Source organism: Excalfactoria chinensis, chromosome 2, assembly GCF_039878825.1.
Source record: "Excalfactoria chinensis isolate bCotChi1 chromosome 2, bCotChi1.hap2, whole genome shotgun sequence".
Classification (NCBI taxonomy): domain Eukaryota; kingdom Metazoa; phylum Chordata; class Aves; order Galliformes; family Phasianidae; genus Excalfactoria; species Excalfactoria chinensis.
This window is the reverse complement of record NC_092826.1, coordinates 65,307,756-65,332,678: the sequence shown is the minus strand read 5'-3', so window position 1 is coordinate 65,332,678 and position 24,923 is coordinate 65,307,756. Positions and strand designations below refer to the sequence as shown.

Here is a 24,923-nt window from a genome sequence, read left to right as displayed (position 1 = left end):
GCGGTTGAGAAAGCAGCAAGTGTTTGAACTGGAGACATGCAGAATGTTTAGCTGTGTGGCTTTTAAGTACGGATACTGGGCCTGCTGATCTAATCTGCAGTTAAGAGGAAGTTGTCTTTATCTGAACAGAAGAGATGTGCCTCAGAGATAAGCCCCTTTCTAGCTCAGGAGTTAAAATTATCTAGCAGGATCTCAGCCGTGGCTGCAGCAGAATTCAAAAAACGCAGAGCTTTGGCTGGAAGTGGGACAATGTTTTACGCTGGGGAGGACTTCTTTAAATGCACCTTGCCAACCCTCAGGCTATTTTAGGGGAATGACACTGTACCAAGGGTTTGGACAGACCTCGCAACACCACTATCTGCTGTTTGTTGCAGGCTTGCTTTTTGCTTTGAGCAACTTCATGTTCAACCTGAGCACTCTTCAAGGAGTGTACTCTGTAGCATTGAGGGCCACCTGTCTCCACAGAGAAACCATTTTGATTTTGTTCAGACTCTCCTCATGTTGCTGTAACTTCATCTCTAGCTCCCCAGGCTCTGTTCCATTGCAAAATGTGCAAATAGAGTGGTACTGTGGCTTCATTCCCAGCAGTAGAGATATGCAGCATTGCCATGTTACCTCAGGTTTCCCCAGTGTAGAACAAGCTCTTTTGTGGAGTAAGCTCATTTTTAGAGCTGTAATCCTAAAGCCAGGAACAAACATCCCTTATCAGAATAGGGCAGAGGTTCATCCTCGAACCATTCTTATTGAGCTTACTGGGCAAGTTTTCAAGTGTGAAGCCTTATAAGATGGTATCTCCAGGAGAAAACATTGCCACATGTGCAGTTGCTAGGAATGCCATAGCTCACTCTCAGTGTGCCATTTGTGGTGAAGAAGTGTGACCATAACAAGCTGTTAACAAATGAACGTGAAGCAACTGGGACCCCAGGCCTTTGGCCTCCAGAGGCAGATAATTGGGAATTATTCTGTCTCATCAAACTGCTTCTCATAGTAAGTGAGCCAACCCAGCAGCAGCCCAAAAGTAGCCCTGCAGCATGCAGTGTGAGACGTTTTCTGCTGCTCCCACCCTCCCAAATAGGTGAATTCTGCATCGTAAAGGTGCACATGCAAGAAGCATGTACCTAATAAAGTAATCCAATTGGAATCTATTTCTCTTTCCTTGTTTTTTACAAATTTTAAGGTAAGAGTAGTGCCTAGCTTTTCTGCTCAGTGCAGTTTAGGGATATATTTTTCAGAAGCATTTAGTTGCCTTAAGTTCTAGACATAGAAGATACTGAGAACGTATCTAATCTGACCTTTTACTGTCAGTCACAGCAACACCACAGACACCAAAGCAGGAGTAATTCCAAAATCTGTGAATAAAAATGGAATTAAGAATCCCATTGAAGATTTGTAGAGAATTAGTAAAAGCAGAGAAAACACAAAATTACTCGAAATTGAAAACCAAAACAGGGTTGTTCCAAAAATAAAAGTTAAGGTCCATGTTTTGCTCTTTGGTTTTCACCATCCATTTCCCTGTTACTCCTCCCCCAGAGATAGTCCGAAAGTATCCAGCTTGGGAAGTGTGGTAGATAGAGCAAAGGTGGAGAAATGTAGCAGAATGAATTGATTTGCACCCTTCCAAGACACATGAGGGTCTGATTTAAAAGAAAAAAAAAGAGATCCAGTAGTCAGTGTGCTGCAGAGTAAGGAGAACTTCCACATAAACCATTTGCTTTTACCATGGAAATGTCATTTCTGAAGAAGTAGCTCTTGCCAGAGTCAGTAACTTGTGGATTGTTTTATGGAACAATACAAGAACTCTCCTGCTTACTGATCCCTGCTCTTAAAAAAGAAAAAAAAATGAGGAATTGGTAATTCCTTCGTATAACAGAGTATCTGCACATGATTTTACCCTCCCTGCTGATTAAGTAACGCAACAGAAATGTGTAGTGCAATGGAAAGGCGGGTTTTAGCTAAAGTGGCTGACACTTTCAGCTGTGTTGCAATTAATAGAAGGGGAAATATTCATTCTCCATATTTCATCATTTAAAAGCATCCTGTATTGGTAAGAAGCTGTGATCGACCAACATCCTCACCATGGATTTGAACTTCCCAAATCTTTGGTGGTTTTAATGTTATGTTTTTCTCTAAACTGAGAGCTTTGCGTTGTGATTTTTAATGGTGGCTTAAAGTGTTTTTGTGTTTTCTTTCTTTTTTTTTTTTTTTTTTTTTTTTTTTTTTTTTTTTTTTTTTGAGGGAGATCAGTCCTTTCACATTCACAGCACTGTGAACCTCACCATTACATGGACTGAGATATTGGGCCTATTTTTTTCCTGTTGTGAATATGTGTTGCAATGCTCGGAAGTGGTGGCCGTGGTTGGTTTCACTAGCACTGAAATGGCTTCTGCTGGCCAGGGAACTCTGCCATTTCTGCCCCTCGCACTACATCTGTGTTTTGGAGCTATCTTTCCAGTTCTTTCCATATGAAAGTTTCTTTCTGGGGAGAACACACGTGCGTCAAGAATTCACCACAATAAATTCATGTGCCTCCTTGTGAGGTCAGTGAATTGGACTGAGACCCACTGCTTGCTTTCTGTGCCAAGAGTCACATACAGAAAGAAACACCTATATAGAAAGTGTCGAATTATTCAAGACTGCTTCCAACTCCAAGCCCCAACTGTCTGTATTCACAATACAGGCTGTTAATTTCACTATTTCTTCTGAGCAAACCACCCGGCTAGTCCCTCTGCTTCCCATTCCTTGCCCTGCTGGTATGGAAATGCAAAGCTCTGTGCATGGCTGGAGCCATGAGCAAGGAGCTGAGAATATCCCTTCAACATCAACATGATTTTACCACAGAGGCACCTTCATTTTTGCATCACGGTTACTCAGTTTTCCTTCCAGAATCCAAATGCTTTTCTAACCAACACTTCACATTGCTGAAAGCTGGAGGGGAGGCTGGGGAGCCCTGTGGGCCAGCGGGCTGTGGGACTGTGTACCGCAGGTGTGGACCTACAGCAATTTATCTAGAAGTCAAATAGGAACTAGTCTTTTCCTGCCCATTTGTCCACATAATGGCAAGTAGAAATAAAAATGAGAAATGATAATGTGCTAGCAGAAGACTTCTGTGGCCTTGGAGCCTAACACGTGTAAAAGACGAGGAATGAATAATGGTAATGAGACACTACCTCTGGTAGCAACACATTTGTCTAATCTTACCACTATATTGCTAGCAGATCCTAGTAAAATTGGTATCCTATCATGGGCTTATTGTGGTGTTAAGTGGATTTTTTTTTTCTTCCTGCAAAACAGTCTCGAGAAGTCTCATATTGTTTGTTCTGTAATTACACATTAATGAGTCTGTACATTTGCTGCATACTGTAACCACTGCTAATAAGCTCTTCTCCTTTGGGCTGTGAAATAGTCTGATTTATACAATACACAGTATAGCCCTTTGAGTTAAAGAGCCAATGCAAAAATATTTTTCATTCCTACAACTTTTTGTAACCCATTGCTTCTCTCTAATGCTCCCATTGAAGTTTGAAACAACTGTGTGTTTTCCAGCCAAAGGGAGTCATTTATTCCACTTTCTCCTTTTTGTGTGTGTAAGCAGATATGCAAACACACATGTACATGCAATGCGATAATGTAGGTCTGCACACATAAAATTATACGCTTTCAAAACTGAATTTCTCTGTGTGTACATGTGTGGGTAAAGGACTGAAAGAGGGCAGAGGTACACAGAAAAGCATTTCTCTTGAAAGCTGAGCTTTGCGTTCTTTTAACACAGAAAGAGCCTACAGACATGCAATCTGCAAAATAAATGCATGTAACAAAAATATTTTTTTCAAACCTAAAAGAGGAAAATGTTAGTTCCTGCTGACTTGTCTGTATCCCTATAAGAAGTCTAAGTGTACATTCCATTTGGGAAGTGGGCAGTAGCTGAGGAAGATACATTTGTACCCGTTGTGGCTTTTGCAGTCTCTGTAGACCCTAAGAGCCTCTGTGCTATAGAGGTGGAAGTCATAATTCTACAAGGGCCACCAAGAAGCTAAAGAAGACAGGAAGTGTTGCATAAAGGAGAGGGAGACCCATGCTCCATTCCTCATCACAGAGGTGGTGCCCAGCAGAGCTCATGCACAGCACCACCTAGCCCAGTGAGGATGGCATGGAGGAAGTGCTCCAAAGGGTCCAGAGGCCTGGGAGAGGGTTTCCTGTGGGTAATACTCCCCTACATAGAGGGAGATCTTCTCTTCTCTGAGAAGAGGCCAAGTAGTCTCTTGGGCTTCCTCTCTGAGGAAAAGGCAAATGAATTCCTGTCCCCAGTAACACTGTGATCATAGACTCAAGCCCTGTGAGTTCTCCTGGTGTGAACAGAGATTGTCCTGTTACCTTTGCTGTGCACTAGTTTAAGTGCTGCTCATTCATTCATTCATTCATTCAGATATTTTATTCAATTTATTTCCTACAGTGTTAGCCAGACAAATTCTGTAATGGAGACTGAGGACTAGGTTTATGAAATGGTTTCTTCAGATGATTCTTCTATAGTCCTATTCTGTATGTAGCATTGTACACTGATGTTCTGGGAGAAGTCTGGTCCTCAGAAAATAGGGATAGGGTACTAATGTGTTGAAATAATCACACGGAAAAAGCAGATATCTTTTATCTCTTGCTTGAGATACAGCTTTCCACTAGAAGCTGTTGTGTGCCTAACTTGTAGATCTTTCAGTAGCTAGATGAGCAAATGACTACAAAGGCATAATTAAAAGAACAACTGCAACAGATATAGTAATGCGTCCTTCTGTACTCCTGTTGAAGAAAGCAACAGTGGTTGATACATAGGGAATTTTCTTATTCTTTTCTTGAGGAGCTACAGTTAGGTGCAATGTATGACCCTTACAAAGGCAAGGCTTGTTGAGAAAAATGCAGTCTCCAGCCTTCCTGTGTGAGGACTGGTGTTTGCTGTATAGAGTTTTGTTTTTTTTTTCCATCATTCTTTTTTACCTTCAGTGAGAGCGAGCAAAGATAGTTATATTACTTGCATACTTCCTGAGAACACAGTGATCCCCACATTCTGGGCTGTGGGTTGTGTTTTTCATGTTCGGGCCTAGGATGAGTTGATCAGATAGCAATGTGGAGCTCTAGCAAATAGCACATTTGCATCAGCAGAAACAAATTTCACAAGACTTGCTGGGAAGGTTAGTCTCAGCATGCCACTGTCCTGCACTGCTAACAGACACTGCACATTCATCCGATAAAAAAACAACAACAGAAAATGAAACTTTCAACGTTCTCTTGTACAAACACTTGAGATGCACGTTACTCTGAAGGCGTGAGCCCACAACCTTTCACTGCAACAGTGCCTTTTAGTAAAAGGAATTTGAGGTCCTGGATTAGCCAAGCTTTGTCCTGGTGTCCAGGAGAGCTCTTAGCACTGATGAGAGAAGTGACAATCCTGATGTCTGACAATTTCTGGGAATCCACAGCCTGCCACTAGGATACTGGAATAACATGGTTTTGAGCACCTTAGAAACTCTGAAGTACTCAGCCATTACGACTTCAGTTTTTTGTATGGGGCAAGGCAGTAACTTCTTTCCTTGAGATGATCTCTTCCAAATGAACAAAGCATCGCTGGTCTGTCGGATATTTTTGTCTCTTACCAGTTAATGGACAGAATTCCAAAGGCAAAGTCTGACACTTGCCTAGCAGTGGCCTGGCTTAGCCCATATGATCCACTAGAGCAAGTTGTATTTTCAGATTACATGTCTTCACAGATGGTGGAATTTGCAAGGTTTAGTTTGATTTCCAGACCGCACACTATACTCCACAGAGCAGAGCAAACATGGCTCAGATATCAAAGTTTACTTTAGCTAATGAGAAATAACAGCTTTCTATAAAGTTGCTTTGCATTTTAGAAGGGAAGGTTTTCACCTTTTCCATTTGTCTTACTCTTAATTCAGCTGCACAGTTTGTGTGTTAGCATGATATTTAGGCGCATTATTAATCCTGGACTGAATAGTACTGATGCACTCTCCAGCTTGGTAGCAACAAGTAGTTCCAATATGGCAGTTCATGGGATAGGTGGAGGTTTCCTAATTGTAGTACCACAATAGGTCACTTTTCATGTGCCTAAGAAGCCTATGATTTATATTTTATTGACACTGAACATGGGAATGAACTTAGAGACACTGGTTTATGGAGAAATTAGTCACTGTGTGAGTAGTCCTTTCAATATGATCAATTTCTGTGTAAAGTAAGAGTATGATTTTGTGACTTACCGGTTCTCAGATCTTGAGTTCAGTGTTGTTCCCTTGAACACACAAATAGACTCATATACCTACATATATTTAGATGCAGCATTAGAACTTTAGAGTTTTGCCTGTCTAAAAATCATCCCTATTTAACATCCTCACAGGCTCTATCACTGACCAATAAGTGTGACCGCTTGAAAGTCACAGGTGAGAGCAGAAAACTTGTAACACACTGTTGGAATCCTTTCTATTTGGTAAAGATGGGTGATTTTTTGCAATATTTGGAAAGTGAAGCAGAAACTGAACATGTTTTAAAAAGAGACAGAATGCGTCCTCCAAGGGCACTTACACTGCCTAGGACATGAGACCAAGAGTGGAGAGGAAGTTTGACAAAATTTTGCCTGCTGGACACTTTCAAATATTCCACAAATGCTGAGAGGGCAGGAAAATGCCAAAACTGATAATCTAAACAGATCACAAACGCTTTTGGGAGGCCAAATTTCCATCACTATGCCTGATTTGTATAGGTAAGAGTCCAGGGCTGTGCCAATGCAACTGGGTGGAACTACAGTCAAACACTGATGTGACAGGAGAGTGAGTGAGGCTGATTCCGTGAGGATGGGCACAGGGTGGTGAATCTTCAGCATTTGCTCAAGCTGTCTTAACTTGCAAGAGTTCAAATCTGTGTCCTTGTCCAGGCTTTTCCTTTTGCTGAGGTACTTCTGAAGGTCTTTTGAATTACTAAAATACTCCAATAATTTGGTTTTGTAGAGATTTCACTGTTCATGACTAACATACATGAGAAGCTCTACAGTTCTGAACTAGAGATGACACAGTTTGCAGTATTTAGTCGTGTCCTCCAATAAAGGTACAAGCTTAGCCCCTCTCTTGTTTCCTTTTTCAGGTCACTCATAGTTTCTGTCATGCTGGTGGCAGTGTAGCAGGAATTTTTTAAAATGTTTCGGATGTTTTAAACAGCTTACACCGCTTTTTTCTTGACGTAGTTACCTTTGTGACTTTTACTTCTCTCTCTCTAAACAGACGGGTAGCATGGGAACAGGCTGGCTGAGAAAACTTACAGTTCCTTTCTTGCTCTTGTGTCAATAGCCTGTGGAAGAAAATGTCTCCTTTTTGACCTGGAGCAATCCCAGATAAGGGAGAGCTGGCTGAGGGTTCCAAGCACTTGATCTCCAGTATTTTATGGATGTGAAGTTTACTTGGAGGGATTAATAAAAACTTTCTACTTGCATATAATTCTGTGGGACATTTCACAGATTATGTGTGGCAATTTCACCAACACCTAAGTGATAGCAGCTACCACTGCTGTCTGCCCCATACTCCCCAGTTGCCTTCTATGGAACGCATGCCAGGAAGGTGTGTAAAGCATGCATGCATTCTGATACAGTGATCATTCCTGATAGCAGCAAAACTTTTGAGTTTCCCCACTTAAAACAAACAAACAAACAAAAACACAAAAAACCAACAACAAACAAACAAAAAAACCTAAAAGGTCTTATCCCAATTAAAAAAAGAATTGAAAGATGTACAGATAGGGAAGTAAAGGCACATGATGGAATAAGCTCCTTTCCCATTGCCACACAGGAAGTCTGTGGCTGAGCTAGGAATTAAACCTAGATTTCCCAAGTCTGAATCCAGTGCCCCGTCCCTCTTTGATGCCATAAAGTTTGGTTCATTATCAAACTCTCTGTAGTCTGAAGTAGAAGGCCACTGTTTGTAAGGAAGAAAATTATTAAAATAAAAGTACTGTTTATACTCAGTGAGAAACTGAGAATAGTTCTGGACCACGTATTGCCTATTTCTAATGCTATTTAGCGTTCTCTTTTTTTTCCAAGTTTACATCAGCATAAAAATCCCCTTGTGGTATTGCTCCTTAACCAAGCAAACTACTCATGTCTTTCCTTATGGCTAGGGCTGCAGTAGAGACCAATGCTTAGTTGTTTCCTGCTGTCCTGATTTAACAGTTAGTAGCATTATGACTGTCTTGACAGGAAAATAATGTTTCTGCTTCTTTCACTTGCCATTTCTCATCCAAAATCAAATTTGATCCATTTACTGTGGAGTTCTCTCTTATAGTGCTATTTTGACTTGACAGAGCATTGTTTCTTGAATAGTTTCATGACTGATATTTGTCTTTGTAAGTGCTCTCTGCAACTCTCTGATAGGAGGCTGTGGTGAGGTGGAGGTCAGCCTCATCTTCCAGATAACAGTGATAGAAGTATGGCCTTAAGTTGCATCAAGGGAGGTTCAATTTGGATGTTAGGAAAAATTCCTTCTTGGAATGAGTGGTGAGGCATTGGAACAGGCTGCCCAGAGAAGTGGTGGAGTCACTGTCCCTGGAGATGTTTAAGGAAAGGGCAGAAATAGTATTTAGGGACATGGGTTAATGGGCAGTATTGGTGATAGGTGTACAGTTGAACTAGGTGATCTTACAGGTCTTTTCCAACCTTAATGATTCTACAGTTCTAAGAGGGGCCCCACTTATGCTAAAACCAGACTAGAACCAGAAAAGCCAGGAGTACTCAGGTCATAGTCCTCACCCCAAATTATACATCAGACCTTCTGTGTAACAGATAAGGTGGGTAAAACCCTCACGGTGGTCATAAATCTCTCATATACAAGGACTGCTTTGAAAGTAATGCCTCCTATTTTATGACATTGACCTACAATGTCAGAGGCAGATGTTGGTGGGATGGCAGTAGAGGTTAAACCTTCCTATCAGTATTCCTTTATATTTTGTTGCTGCGTGACAAACGGCAGCAGAGGGGCAGTCTGAAAGAATGGCATCTGACTTAGAAGTGTGTATGGAGCAAAACTGTATCACTGCATTCCTCCATGTGAAAATAAATGGCACCCATTGACATTCATTGATGCTTGCTGAACATCTATGGAGATGAAACAGTGGATGTGAGCACAGTGTGTTTCAGCAGCAGTGACAGCGATGTGAAAGACAGGCCACATTCCGAACAACCATGCACAGCTGTCACAGTACAAAATGAACAATATCTTGATCAGTTCAGCCACACCAATTGGCAGATTATGACCAGGAAACTGTGTGTGGAGCTGAATATCAGCTTCAGTATTGGGAATGATGGTGGCAACGTTGGAATGTAGCAGTTTGTGTCAGGCAGGTCCCATTAATGTGCACACAAGAATAGAAGGAACACCATATGCAAGTTTATTAGGACCTTTTGAACCAATATAAGGCTGAAGGTGTAAGTTACCTGGACCACATCATTAACTATGATGATGCATGGTGTCACCACTATAAAGCAGGAGTCAAAACAACAGTCAGTGGAATGACATGTGAATTCTCCATCAAAGAAAAGGTTGAAGACACAGCCCTCAGCTGTCATAGCATCTGTGAAACAGTAGGTCACCTCTGCTGTTGCAGATTTTTACAAGAGTGACAATCACACTCTTGTTCATTGCTGGTGAAAATGCATAACTAATATTGGTGACTATATTGAAAAGCAGTGTTTTGTAGCTGAAAATTTGCTCTATCAAGTAGCCTTACTGACCTCTTTGTTGTAATTTCCGTGGCAATATATAACGTGCATTACTGCTGTTATCACCTACATATATGTACATGGACTTGTATGCACAGAAGCAGCATTTACTTGTTTGTGAATAATACAGCTTGATCACACTGCTATTCCTACAAAAGTATTTATAGAATGGCTTGGAATGGAAGAGACCTCAAAAATTGTCTAGTTCCAAATCCATGCTGTGGGCAGAGCTGCCACCCACCAGCTCAGCTGCCCAGTGCCCCATCCAACCTGGTCTTGAGTGCCTTCAGGGATGGGGCACCACAGCTTCTATGGGCAGCTGTACCAGCACCTCCCCACCCTTTGTGAAAAACCTCCCTCTGACATTTAATCTAAATATCCCCTCCTTTAGTTTAAAACCATTTCCCCTTGTCCTATCACTATCTACTCGCTTAAAAAGTTGATTTCCCTCCTGTTTGTAATCTCCCTTTTCTGCAGTATATATGATACTTGACTGTGAGCTAGAGCTATTATTGCTATATCTGTAAGGAAGCACAAAAGTACTTAGAATTGCAGGATGGGAAATGCAGTGCAGCTCTCCAAGAGTCACCAGGTCTAAGGGAATGCTGCTGTTCATCAGAAGCTAACTCCTTCCTACACAGGTAAATTCCTCTCTTCTCTTTCCTACGTGTTCCAAAATATATTAACTTTAGCTGAAGAACTCAATTCTGATTGAGTAGCCCAGAACATATTTTCTATTTTACAGATAAACAGTAGGGAAAATATCAGAGCCGGCTGGTGCTTGCTGTGCAAGTGTTTCAAAGAAAGTGAAGCCTCACTAATACCCATTTCTTATCACCTCCTGACAGCCTCCTTTGTGGGGGAATAGCCACAAATGGTTTCGAACAGCTCTTCCAACAGGGTAGTTTTCACACAGTGATGAACAAATAATTATACCACAGTACACCTTTGTGTAACACTCCTGTCTTCATTTACATACAGGATTTCACCACTATCTTCCTGAAAAACTACAACATTCAGTTAGCCACCAGATAAGATAAGACTGGAGCTTGACTCAAAAAGTCAGCATAATTCTAGGGGCTGTGATATTTATGGAGGGTCATTTTACAAGTTTTACTTTTTACTCATCCCTGAATCAGATTAATTCTTACAGAAAAGTCCCTGAGATAGGGAGAGCGTAAAAGGCTCAGTCATATGCTGTTCTTTAATAGATTAACATTCTGCTTTGTATCTCTTTTGCCTACAAGTAGAGAAAATTCTTCATGTGAATTTTAAATACTTTCTGCTCCAGCCAAGTTTCATTCTGAATTAGCAGGACGGAACAGTACATGATTTCAGGGGAAGGACTTCCTAAGCTGTTTGCTCCATCCCCTGGCAGTCAGGCAGGATTGCCTTGTTAGGCAATTCCTATTCTTCTTTAGCTAATTTCCTTCAGTACACTTCCACCACTCTGCTCTCAGCAAAGAAAACCATTGCCTAATAGAGCACTCTCACCCTAAAGTGAGGCATCTTGAGGTCCTTCCTTTGTGTTTGATTTCCCTCTTTTCTTCCTCAGAATGATGCCCATTCTTGTCCATCCTCTTGATATGAAGAGGAGAAGCAGAGTGCTAGGTTCAGCTTTGATGAAGTCAAGCTGCCCCTGCAGTAGCACAGTTCAGTAACTCTCTTAAAGTAAGTGGGAAGGGGAGTACAGGTCAACTGAATGAAAGTTGGAAAGGAGTAATCTGGGAGATTGTTCTAGGGGCAGAAAAGGCTGAGCCTGTATGTGTTTTGTGTGTTGTATTTTTTTTCTTCTAAGCCACCAAGCATAATTCCTGGTCTGTGCTTCCCTTTCTGTCACTTCTCCATAATTCTTAGCATTTCAGTTGGGCTGCTCTCTCTCGGCTGCTTCCTCTTTTCCTGCTTTCCTATATTTCATTATTTGCACTTCTTCCTCTTCAAGGCCTTTTACAACAGAGCGAGGAGGATGTGGAAACCCGGTTACAATATGACACACAAACTGCAGTGTCACAACTGCAGCTATTGAGTTTCACCTCCAAGAGTGTGCAGAAGCAGGTCCAAGTGGAGGGAGCAGAGGGGGGTGCGAGAGGAAAAGGGGAAAGATTTATAAATAGGGAAGAGAAATGACAGAAAGTCATGAGGCTTCTGACCCAGGAACTTGAGATAATGTCTTTCCACGTAGTTTAAGATAATCCCAGACTGAACAACCACCATTTCCTTGAATGCAGTGACAGACGGCAGCCTGTTTGAAGGCCTCCCATGATACCACTGCAACTGAGATAAAGCCCAGACATGTTCCTGAACTTGAATGCGGAGGAAAGCATGGAAGCTGAGCAGACCTTTAGGCCTTATGGCACATTGCCCTTTCAACAACAACAACAAAGCAACAGAACACCCCTAAAAAAAAATTATAGTAGCTCTGTGTGTGTGTGTTAATTAATCATCTGAAAGGTGCCATGGGTGAGAACAAGGAGGTGATGCAGCCTTCTTGAGGTTTCAGCAGCTGGGAATGTGTTCCCTCAGACTTCACTACAACTATTTCTAGGGCAACCATTACTTAGAGGTGCACATTTCTTTTTCTGAAGTTTTCTAGAAGCCTTTCTGTTTGGTTGATCTAAATTTACATCATGGCAACTGATATAGAACTTGGTCCAAACTTCTAGGTCATGACAGATGCTAAGGAGATAAACAACTGTGGGTTGGGAGGAAATGGGTAATGTGTCCAGACTGCTCTGAGTGTTTGTGGAAGGAGCTAGAGGAACAGCAGATAGAGGTTTCCTGTTAAGCCGGACAAGGAGGAAGCTGTGATGTTTCTCAGCTATGGCTGCGATTAGACTCAAGTTCAACAGCATTCTTACTGTGGGTTTCTTTTTCTCTACTCATCCTGAGAAGCTCAGGTTGTGTTAAAAGTCTGCAAACCCCTGTAAATCAAGGAGACTTGAACTACCAAGTAATTCAAAATTACTCTCCTCCACTGCACAGTTGTTGTTTGCATTCTGTAGGGTGCTGTGGTGGAGCATGCATTTGGAAGTCTCCTTCTGCTGCAAGAAAACAATGCCTGAATCAGGTCTGGAGCTTTGAAATCAGGATATGTCAATATATGTTCTTTTTGCTAACTACATCTCCACTCATCAGTTTACAAGTCATGGCAAAGTGTTTGTGAGAACCTAACATATACCTGCCTGAACATGCATGGTGAACAGAGAGTGGACCTGGTTTTCAGATGCCCAAAATTTAGGTACAGAACTTCAGACAGTGGTCTGATTTCTCAATTATCAGTGTTTTTCAGGCTGATCTGTCTTTTCTGATCTTTTAGTTTTGTTAGTGCCTCCAGCTGGAGAGTCACAAAACATTAGTTTCTTTCTGTGAAAATCTCATATTGGTAGACAGGATGACTTGGTACTACAGCCAGAAATTAAGGCCTTGATGGAAGAATTTCTGTGGTCTGAGTTATGTAGGTTTCACTTGATTGTAATAGTCAGTTTGGGGCAATTTATGACAGTGGGCTCAAGAGCAGTGCTATTGAAGATCCTTTAATTCAACAACTATTATTTTGTAAACTTTGAACCCTTGTAACCCGCAAAGCTCTGCCAGAAACATGTTGGCTTAGATGCTTTGCTGATCTATCCATGTGAAGAAAACGGTTGCATTTTGATGTAAGATACTGATACTCAGCATGGTGTTTGTGACTGTTTGAAGATTGTGATCTTGACTGTTTCCAGTGAGTTTCAAATTTCAAATTACTCATTCAAGAAAGTGGTAAATAATCTTAAAACACTGGTTTACATTCACCAGCCTTAGGCACTGCTAAAGGTTTGAGGAAGCTGGACCTCAGTGGCCAACCATATTGGCCTTTCTCATTTGGAGGCATAACAGCTACGCCAGAAGTCCAACTAGCTTCAGTTTAGAGCATTCTTCTGCAGCATGGCTCCCTTCTGATCTTGGAGACATCCTTCAGCATATTAACTGGGATTCCTAAATTCAGGAGTTCTATATCACCACTGAGGGGTACTTAGAGATGAGAGCTAGGAAGCTGTCACAAGCTTGACCACTTTGGGTGTCATCTTCTTCCTGAGCTATTTTTAGTGAAGAATAGCCTTACTAAAATAAACCTCCTCATGGTTTATATGTGGCCTCTGAAATTAGAAAAGATTCTCAAAGACTCTTTTCACCATCTGTGAACATCAATCACCATGTCTCCATCACTGATGTCTTCAGTGGAATTATATACGCTTACCACAAAAAGCTATGGCCACCTGCATCCAAGTGCTCTAGCTGCAAGACTTCATTCTGATCTCTTTTGTGTTTGTGTAGCAGAACTTAAAAGGTGGAAAGGCAGTTCCTGATGTAATATATTTTACATACATAAAATTCTTTAGCCCGAACTTCTGTCATGAGCTTTTTTCACTTCATTCTGAGTGACTGGGATTTTTGGAACAATCTGTTCTTCCTTTTGACTCAGCTTTTCATAGTATCATAGTATCATAGTATCGTGCGAGTTGGAAGGGACCTTAGAGATCATCGAGTCCAACTCCCGGGTTTCGAGCCCTCTGTGTAGCGAAGTGGCACTTCTACCCCTGCGCCACAGGGGGGATTCGAACCCGGGCCCTCCAGTGCCGCAGGCAGCAGCTTAAACCACTGCGCCACTGGGGGCACACAGCTTTTAAAGAAAGCTAATGAAATTAAGATTTTTCTCTTAGCACTGCAATCAAGGACTCAAGGAAATAGTATACATTGCAGTTGTTGAATGCTACACAAAAAGGAGTTATGTCAAGGGTAACATCACAGTACTAATATAGCTAAGAATGGATTCTGTTCAGGGAAGGCAGTGAGTTTGTTTCTCCTGAGGTAAAACCAATGAAAAAGCAGATAGGAAAACTGACCAAGGAAGTGAGGAAAGACAAGTTCTCCAAAAATTTGGGCTGAACAGACTTATTCTGGAGACTACCAGAATAATCCAGATATTTCAGCTCTCAATAGTCTCCCAGCATCGCTGGCAGTTCCCTGCCAGCCAGCATGGAGGACTGATTGCCAAGAAGGAGTACTAGAGTCTGTGGCAAAGCACTGACTGTAATATATGATGAGAAGAAATTAATTCTGTCTTGATATTTTTTCTCCTCAAGACCTATCTGGTATACCCATATTCAGAGAAATTCTTTAGGATTTTTGTAGAACAGTTTGTGCTTCTTTCCCAGATGTAGAATAGGATTTCCTTTCAGTGGGCTATTGAGCACACTGATCAGGTAAGCAGCTGTTTACACTGCAAAACCTTATGGCAATATTTCTGCAACACAGAAAGAAAAAACTTCAGTAGTGTCAAATAGATACTTCTAGAAGAATAACTGAACACTCAGAGTAGTATGACTAAAGCAAGATACCTGAGGATTACCTTCTTTATACAGTCCTGAGAGACTTACTACGATAATGTGAAGACTGCATTTGTTCTTCTTTAATCTAGAACCAATTTCCAGTATCCTTGGTTGTTTTGTTCACTGTCCAATGGAGGAGAATTGGCTCTGGAATTTGTTTTGACAGTAGGCCATTCAGTAAATTGGTACTAAATATTCCCTCTTATGTATTGAAATAGCAGGATTCCTCTCCATTTCAACCTCTAACCTCTTATTAAAAGAGCAGACTGACAATGCACAGCATTGCCCCAGCACCCATAGGCACCTCCCCAAACCTAAACACAGCTGCTTAATCTAATTTTAGATCTACTAACCCTTTTGCAGCTGGGAACTATTGACATTTGTGTCAGATAACATTCAAAGCATCATCACGGTAGCTAAACAGTCCCCAGTAAAAGTCCCTGAATCTGTCTCACTGACTGAGAAGGCGTAGTGTAAATGTGCAAAAGGGAGGACTCACAAGGCCAGATCCTGAGCCAGTGAGGATGTTTAGCACTCCAGGGACAAGATGAAAGATGTCTGTATAGTCCACTGAGTTGGAGCATGAAAAGGGGAAAGTTTGCAAAGGCTAGTTTTGCATGAAGGGCAAGGCAGATTTACGTGCTGTGAAGCAATATGCAAATAGTTCTCTTTTTCTACCCCTGTGCTCTCCCTGTACCACAGTGGCAAGCCTGGTCCTCGCTTCCACAGACCAAGGATAACTCCCAAGCATTAGCTCATCTGCAAAGCAGTGATGACCATCTTCATCTGGTACAGATCTGACCAATGCCCTGTGTATGTATTCAGATTTCACAAGCTTTTCTCTTGTTCACTTAGGCTTAAAGTTCCCCCTTGAACTGGTGTTCACATCATTTGTGTGTACCTGAACTCATTAAACATGCAGTTTTGCTTTACCCTCTGTTTCTGCATTTGCTGAGCCCTTTGCTTTGGGTAGGGATGCCCACAGTAACCTCAGGGTTGTAGCACAATCAGGTCAACTTCCAGTGATGTCCATATGGCTTCTTGTAAGACAGTCTCTCTCATCTGTAAGGAGTGTCTTTGATGTCCTTGTTGAATCTTGTTTTAGTTGCTTCTCTTCTCCGAAACAGACTGTTTGCAGATGCACACTCTGCATGAAATGCAAGTGGCCGTTCTGATTGCAAAGCTTTTGTTTTCCCCTTCTCCCAGGCTGCCATCTGTGACTTCCTTTAGCTAGAATTTCATTGAGTTAGTTGAAGAAAGGTAATCACCTATGAATTTCACCCAAATATGCCTTGTGGAAATATTAGAGAAGAAGGATGCCTTACAGATGTTAGGTTGTGGAATGTATGAGACTGTTTCTCTTGGACAATTGTTGCTGTGATGGGAAGAGTGTAAAGTGCAAAGTTTATGGAATTTCTGGAGGGTTCAGCTTCACCAGTGACAAACTTAGGATATAAACATGTTTCCACACAGATATACCACTGTGAGCCAGGAATGTCTTCAGTCCTTTTCCAGCTTACTTTTTATAACAGAAAAGTATCAAGAAGGGCTGTTACCAACATGCCTGTAGCAGTTTCCTTAGCTTCTCTGTCATGTGGCCAGTGAAGGACACAGTGCTCCTTGTAGAGGAAGCATGGGTTACACACGGAACTTGAGAAATAGGTTCAGTATGTCTTGTAGGTGCTACAAGATCTGGTTTAGTAGCTTAGTGGGTAATGGTGATAGGAGGGTGGTTGGACTAGATGATCTTGTAGGCCTTTTCCAACATTGTGATTCAATAATTCTGGGATTCTTGATAAAGCTCTTTCTCTCTCCTTCAAAACTTTGTTTTATTGGCAATTGAGATAAACATCAAGCAGACAGGTAGTTACTGTTTCTTTGAAAAAACTACATGAACCCAGTACAAGATGTACCAACAAGTAGCGTGATAAAGGCTAACTATAAACACAAACTAGATCAGGCTCTTGGATGGTTTCCTGCTGAAACACCAACCCACTGCTGAAAGCACTTAGCTTCAGTCGTGTGAGTAGATTTCAGGGTCACTACCTGACTCTCTCTGTAACCTATCCATCTTCACTGGTACATTAAAGGATGCCTATGGCTAAGCCACTGAGAGACTGTGCAGTGGAGTTAGAGTCCCTTATTTTTATACCAAGAGAAGAAACGTTTTGCTGGTTGTTTGTTTGGTAGCCTTCCCTGCAGCCTGATCTTGGTGCAGCCCCAGAAAGCTGTGTTGATGCGTTCTGCTCCCTGCAGCATGCTGCTGAAGCCAAGGCGTGCAGGCAGGCTCTGGGGCTTGCACCGCAGGTGTCCTCAGCTGGGTGGCAGTGGGAGGAAACAGTGGTGGAGGATGATGAGAAGGGTGGAGTACCTTGTGCTGGTTGTCCAACCAGAGATAGCTTATCTGAGGACGTCGGTCTTTCTGGAATAATATCCATTTGATTGGAAGCCAAAATTAGAGTGGGGCAAAACTGGCTGCCAAGGGCTGATTGGCACTTGTCAAAGGGGGGGGGGGGGGGGGGGGGGGGGCAGTTCTGACTCCGCAGGGACAGTCTTCTTATCCAGTGTGCCCAGTCTGCTGTACCTACAGGTGTGCCTCTGTGGGCTGTGTTACACATCTGCCTGTAATTTTTGTCTCTCTTTAAAAATCCAGCTGAGGACTTCTAATTAAAAAGCTGTCAATTTTATCTGCTACCCCCTCTTTGCCACAGTGCAGCCTGCAATGTAAAACTCAGGGCTCTCAAGTGAAGTGATAAGGTGCCTGCTTTATATCGGGGCTTCCTCACCAGCCTCAGACACTCACCTCCCCGGTGTTTGTGCTCTTACTGTCTTGTAACATGATGAGTGCTGGCTCCTTTCCTAAACAAAACCCCGTGTAACAGTTTGTGCAACATGGGTTGCATACAGCCTGATTTATTTACTAGTTATTTTTAGTTATAGCAATTAAGTCTCATCATAGGTTCTAGCCTTTCAGGCAGTTCTGAGCTGACCTCTAACTTTCAGCATTTTGCACATGCAGATACCACTAATGCCTGATAAACTGGGCAGTGCAGTGCTATATGTAGAAAAGATTAGGCAAAACAGTCATGTCTAACCCACTTTGCTATGCTGCATCTTCTGAATTTTATTTACTTGGGGTCTTAGATCATTGCATAGCTCATTATGATTGCTCTGCCCAGGCCTTTTGTTGGCTTTTATATATTTTACAGCTACATGATTCTTCGTGTCCCTGTCAGAAGCTCATAAGGTAAAGATACTATTAGTGGAAACACAAGTTAAAGAATGTCTCTGTTGCTGTCAAGCCTTTCCAGTGAAAAATGAATCCTTAAATGTTCTGTGAACAAACAACCTCCTGAGTGTCTTGTATTCCTGAAAACATCCTTTACCTGCAGTAATGCTGTCTGAATAGAACTGAAGCCATAGACTAGGACATGAAAATGGGAAAGTATGGATTCCAGCTCATAGCCATGTGTGAAGGTTTGATGCACAGAACAGAGTACCTGTTATGCTTGAATTGCTTGCAACACTATTTTATGTGTATCTTTCACTTATGTAAACAGGAAGAGATCCTGGCTGCTTTTGTTGACAGCCTCATGACTTGGTGTGGTTTATTTCAGTCTAGTGGGCTTTTTCTCATCTTGTTCCACCTTTGTAGCAACATTTTATATAATTTGCTAGCACAAATGTTGTTAGAGGTTTTCTCCTTCTCACCATAATACTCCTAATCCATTGCTCAAGTGAATCAAATATTGTTTCAACTTCATCAGTCTACTGCTTGAATAGCTGTGGTGCCTGCACGCAAAACTCTTGCTGAACTTTAAAGCTACTGTTAATCATCAGCTAACATCAACAAAATGTCATGACTTGTCATGAAATAGCAAATGAGCCATCCAAACAAAAAATGCATACACTCAAATTATTTGAAAATGCTTCAGGAGGAATTTTCTTTGCTGTTGGTTGCTAAGTGCGAGCAGGAATTTGCATAACATCATGACCAAAAATTAGATTACTGTGGTTATTTTCAAATATAGGCTAAAGGACAGCTCTTTAAGACATCTGTATGCCACATGATGCAGTTAAGTACCTTCACTGCAATAAAAGGTACTAAAATCCCATTAAAAATCAAGGAGAGTTAGGTACTTCTATCCTTCAGATTCCTAAGCAACTGCAGTGTGATCTGTTTTTCTCTGTTATTCCCTGAATACCTTTGATAGCCAGGTCTTATTATATTTCCTCTTTAAAATCCCAGCAGAGAAGATTATGAGTTAGGATGTGAAGTTCTCTTTCAAATCAGATGTTAGTCCAGGCACTCCAAACTGTGATAGTACCAAAGTTTTACAAAACTTTGAAAGGTGTTTAAATGTGGGAGAGAGCCCACGTGGAGCTGAAGACAAGTCACTAGACCTACACATGCTTTTTCCCCAGCTGCCTACTCTCTTGTCCTTTAAAAGCTGCTCCTCCAAGCCTTCCTGTTTCCAAGGAAGTCCATTTGGTTTCTCCTTTCTCCCCACTAACAGACTCTTTCACTTATTGCAAAACTACTGCCTTCCCTCTTGGCATCGCTTAGTTCTTTCCAGGGAAGTGTGACTCAGGCCTCCATCCATCTTCATGCCTTTCTGGGTGTCCCAGCCTGAGTGCCATGCTGAGCCAACTACACTGCCCTCCCCAAGGAAACAATGCTTGGATCTGAAAAGACAGATAAATCATATTGTCACTCCTCTTCCCCTTGTCATGTCAGTTCTTTTTTGCCTAAATACTTTTGCATAAGCCACCTTTTGTCATGGCAGACACTCTTCATTACATAAATCTCAAATGCTCTTCAGAAAATCCAGAGTGAAGCTCTCATGAGACATCAGATAGCACAAGAAACCCACAGGGTGCCCTGCTTTTGGCTGAATTTTCCACAGTGTGGGTAGGTCCACAGGGTGGTGGGGGCAAATCTGCCAGTACAGTGACATTGATGCACTGTACATTCCTTGCACATAAAAAAAAGGGCTTGGTTTAGACATCTCCAGATTTCACCAGTACAGAGACAGTACTGGTGTACACAGAGGGTACAGAGAGAGTAAAACGCTGAGCTTTACAAGGTGATCTCCAACAGAACTTAAGTCGATTAATAAGTAAAGCTTTGATGGTGTTAGAAGAGACAATGAAAAATTGTTAGAATGAATTATTGTACAGGTAATTAATGCCTGCATGTATGTGTATAAGGACATGAATTTACCAGACACTATTTCTACAAAAACTGTATTGAGTAATTGTTTGAGAAACCTCTGCAAATACAATGTTCTTAATCAGTGCATCTGAAAAGTCTGATTCCCAGCTAGTTGTGCCCCAGGAGTGATTTTGCCCACTATAGCAAGGGAGGGACAGAACATTTCTCACAAAAGAAATAGAAAATTTTATTGTTTTCCCTTTTTTCAGTAAAAGTCTCCAGATAAAGCTGAGCAGATGTTTTTTTCCCGCATTTCTCAGTCAGACTCGACAAAAATCTTGAGTATTTCTGCTGGGGTGGTTCTCTTCCCTGTTCCTTCTCCTGCACCAGTGGATCTTCTTAGAATAACTTTATTTTGAAAAACAGGCCTGCAAAATGTGCTAAATTTGAGCATGAAGAGATTTTGTTTGCTAACTAGATCTATAAATTCTCTGTGAGAAGCCAGGGGTAGGATTGTGGCCTCACCATGTCCCTAAAGTGAGCTTTCCACCCAAAGCAAATCTGTGGTGAGCATTGCTGCAGGGACATCCTGGGTGCCAACTCTTCCTCGTGCAGAGCTGCATTGCTCAGGGGAGCTGTACTGCTCCAGAGACATTGCTGCAGAGCTATAGTGAAGTTTGAGGAGATCAATATCTCTGTCACTGCTAACAGCAAGTAATGAGCTGTATCATTGTCACTATCAGCGTACCCCAGACCATGTTAATTTTCACTTGTGTGTTTGTGCAGCTGCTTTTGTGTAGATACATTCTGTATACATTTCTGTATCAGAAATACAAAAAAAATGTGCCAGTGCACAACGGATGCATAACCTAACTCTTTGTTCTTCCATTATATAAGCTCATCAGACACACAAAGAAAACAATGCAATTTAACTTTTACAACTGCAGTCACTAGAACTGAGCTCAGATAAAGAAGACATCTCTACCAGTCAAAGAGATAATGATGGCATAAGGTCTTCTCACCTCAGGGGCTGTGGTTTCCTTGAGACTGGGAGAAGTCTGGGCTAGGTGCTCTGCTCCTGTTTGCCCTTTATCTAGATGTTTCAGCCAAAGTTCCTCTTGACTTCAGTAGGATTTAACCTATGAGCAAGGGGGATGCCCAAGAAAGGTTATGCTTTTAGAAAACATGATAAAATTGATTGAATGCTTTGGAAAATGTGTCATTTTTACAAATCAGAGTCATCAGAGGGAGGTCTGAACTCCTTTGCTTGCTGTCCTACTGCTTTGTCCTGAACTGCCTGTGTTGCTTCTGTGATGGTACCTCTTTCTCCTATGTATTTCTTGTACAGTGATAACGCCATCTTCTTTTACATTTACTGCTAGCCGTACTACAAGTCAGCATCCTGTTTGCCTTCTTTATTGCAGCTGCATATGGGGCAGAAGGCTTTAGGGACTTTCATGCGATAATTCCCAAATCTTTTTCCCGTAAGTATACTGCAAGTTCAGCTCACTGAATTCAGAGCATTTCCATCTAGTTCCTACTTCTGTGATTTTTGTGTGCCATTTCACCTCACAGTAATGTTCATTTGTCCACTTACGCTTCCAGAGTGTTTAAGTAGTGTGATCTTTCTGCTTTGTTCACATTTTGTTTCAACTTAACATGAAGCCTCCTTCAAAAGCCACCTTCTCCAAACACCAAGCAGGCGAGGCACATGCAATTAATTTATTTACATAACCAATTACTACATTATTACGTACATATTTACATACAAATTATCATTCTTATGATTAAGAGAAAGCACTTGTGTGATTTATGGAAAATCTGTCATACAATCACGGTGAATAGTTCTATTGCTGCTGTTCACCACAGTGAAAACAACACCACAGGGCAGTATTCTGCTAATTCTGTAGAATATGGTAGAACACCTTTGATTAGCTACTTCTACCATCTTTGTCAGTCATTGTTTAGTCACTGTTTTTTTTCCATACCTCTAAATTATTCCCCTCTTTAGGACATAATTGATAAAGGATACCTGCTGGTTTGGACATGCATTTTATCTACCTTACATATGATTTTTATTACAATTCATATTAATTTTCTTTTAATTGAAAAAAAACATTCAACTGCCTACAGTGGCAGACTTTATAAAAAGTGTTCAGCCGAGCAGTGTTCAGAGAGGAGAACGCTTTACTCCAAGTATGTTTCCCAGCAGGGCTTTCCTTCAGACCCTGTTGTCAGGCACATCCCTGCAGTCCGGCTGGAACAACTGGGAGGTTGCAGGGAGTCATAAGGAAAAGTTGAGGAAACATTTCACTTTTCAAGTGAACATTAGGATCGTTCAACCTTTGATATAATTATCACTCACAGCTTAATTACGTCATTGCTGCTGCAGCACATAGGAATAAGGCTCTAATGTAATTACCGCAGCACAAAGAGACCTGGCTCCCTTCAGGGTGAAGCAGACGCCTTACAGAAACAGCTAGCCACTACAGTAAAGTATCTCCTCTTGGGTTCTGTAGAAGAACTGGGTTTTTCACTGAAAGAAAATGAAGATTTGGTCTTTGGGAGCTGAACGAAGAACTGTTTTTCCATTGAAGTCATCAGATCAGAAAACAAGGAATTAATGGTAAAGAGAGTTTATTCTACCAAAAATAAATGAATAGATAAAAAGATAACAGTCCTGCGGAGGGAAGATGAATGAATAGTACTGTGAGCTGATCTGAACCATGGCCCATTTCTGTAACATTTAGGTTTGAGACAGATATAGTCTACCAACCTACAAGCTGTCACATGTAGTCAGACTTTGCCAAATTCACACCTGCATTTTTCTTCTAGTTGCAAGCAGTTGTCACCTACGGGATTATAACATAGATGAGTCCCCCAAAATAGTCAGAAGAGCTTTCCCACCTATCATTGTTGATTTGACTGGTCTTAATAGAAGCTCATGGTTGTAGATATCCTTTCCTCTGGCTATGTGACCCTAGTTCTGCACCCACTGTTATTTCTCATATAATTTCCTGTGATGCCATCCTTGCTCTTGACTTTTTCCTTCAATTTTTCTTCACTTTTTTTCTTTTCTTTTTTTTTTCTTTAATTAATGTTTATTCTCTTTGATCAATGGGAACATTGTTCTTACTTATCCTATAAAACCTCCAAACAAATATCTGAATTCAGTACAACCCTCAGGATCCTTCTGTCAAGTGGAGAATGTTACGTTTTCAATTGTCTTTGATGTGTTGCTTATTTTCATAGTTCTTTGGGACAAATCCACGGGATGCTGATCAGTTATTAATTTAATTTCAATTAGCCTGAACTGTCAAAATCAATATCAAAAATGCAAAAATCTCAAAGTGACCTAGGAACACACTTGTAACATTATATTTGGGCTCCCGGTTTCCTGGATGCCTTGTATTTGTCTTGCTGATGTTAACTGTTCATTGTTCCACGCATTGTAAACACATCTCATGGCACATAGAACTGTAGTCTTGTTTGTAGCTTTTGTTATTTGGATATATTGTACATTCTGTGTAGAGGTTAACTCCTTTGATGTGACTGTTTCTTGGCCACTATATTTATTCTGCAACGAAACTGAGTGGCATCCTCTATTGTTTTTTTCAGCCGGTAATATTAAAATAGAGACTCAGAGTGATGAAGAGAATGGGCGTGCCTGTGAAATGAATGGGGAAGAATGTGCGGAGGATTTACGAATGCTTGATACGTCTGGAGACAAAATGAATGGCTCACACAATGGCCCAGGCAGCAAGGCTATGTCAGGAGTTGGAGGCATTCGACTTCCTAACGGAAAGCTAAAATGTGATATCTGTGGGATAATTTGCATCGGTCCCAATGTGCTCATGGTTCACAAAAGAAGCCACACTGGTAAGGCCTGGCATAGTTTTTCCTTTAGTTGACAAGTGTCAGCCACATTTTAAGAACTAAGAATTATTTTCTGAGTATCGTGCACATGCTGCCTCTTGTAAGATAATGCAGCTGCGGTGGGCATTTGGAACTCGGTTATTTTGTTATTGCATTTTGGACAGCACGGAAATTGAAATTTCTCCTTGATGAAATTCCAGCTATTGGGTTAGAAATTGGGAAAAACAAACAAACAAACCACAGTTTGTCAGAGTAATAGAAAATAAGCATAATTTCATTTATTCCAGTCAACAGTTGTACATTATGCTGATACCAAAATTAATGCCTGAATGAATGTGTAGTTTGTTTGGCCTGAAGCTACATGAAAATTTCAAGTTTCAAAAAGAACCTAACTCTTGTTTAATTGCTAAGAATTGCTGGAAAAGAAAATGTGTCCAACTCTGAAATTGACCCAGTTCTAATGTTTCCAACAGTGCAAAAAAGTTCATTATGGACCAATATTATAAAAGTGAATGGCAAAATGAATAAATAAAGTTTTAAGGGAATTGTAGCACTAGGAAATAAGGGGTTAGTTTTATGTCAGTTGTTTCATAAAGTAAAAGCAAGTATTGTCACTGGTTAGATCTGGACTAAAAGGTTTCCACTGAGACACTAAAAGAGATGTGCAAAGGGGTTGTACTGCGTGGTGATGGCTTTTCATTATCAAAGCACTGTGAATCTTGCCTCAGTTTTCCAATTCTAAATAGTTTCAAAGGTCCAAAAATAT

At 41.2% G+C, this 24,923-nt stretch overlaps 1 protein-coding gene across 1 annotated transcript in view; it reads left to right on the top strand.

Moving 5' to 3' along the window:
- IKZF1 (IKAROS family zinc finger 1) overlaps window positions 1-24,923 on the top strand; it is a 56,347-nt gene that overhangs the window by 13,633 nt on the left and 17,791 nt on the right. The window contains exon 4 of the mRNA XM_072328871.1: window positions 23,900-24,160. Within this exon, the coding sequence (XP_072184972.1) occupies window positions 23,900-24,160 (261 nt within the window). The remainder of the gene's footprint in view (window positions 1-23,899; window positions 24,161-24,923) is intronic.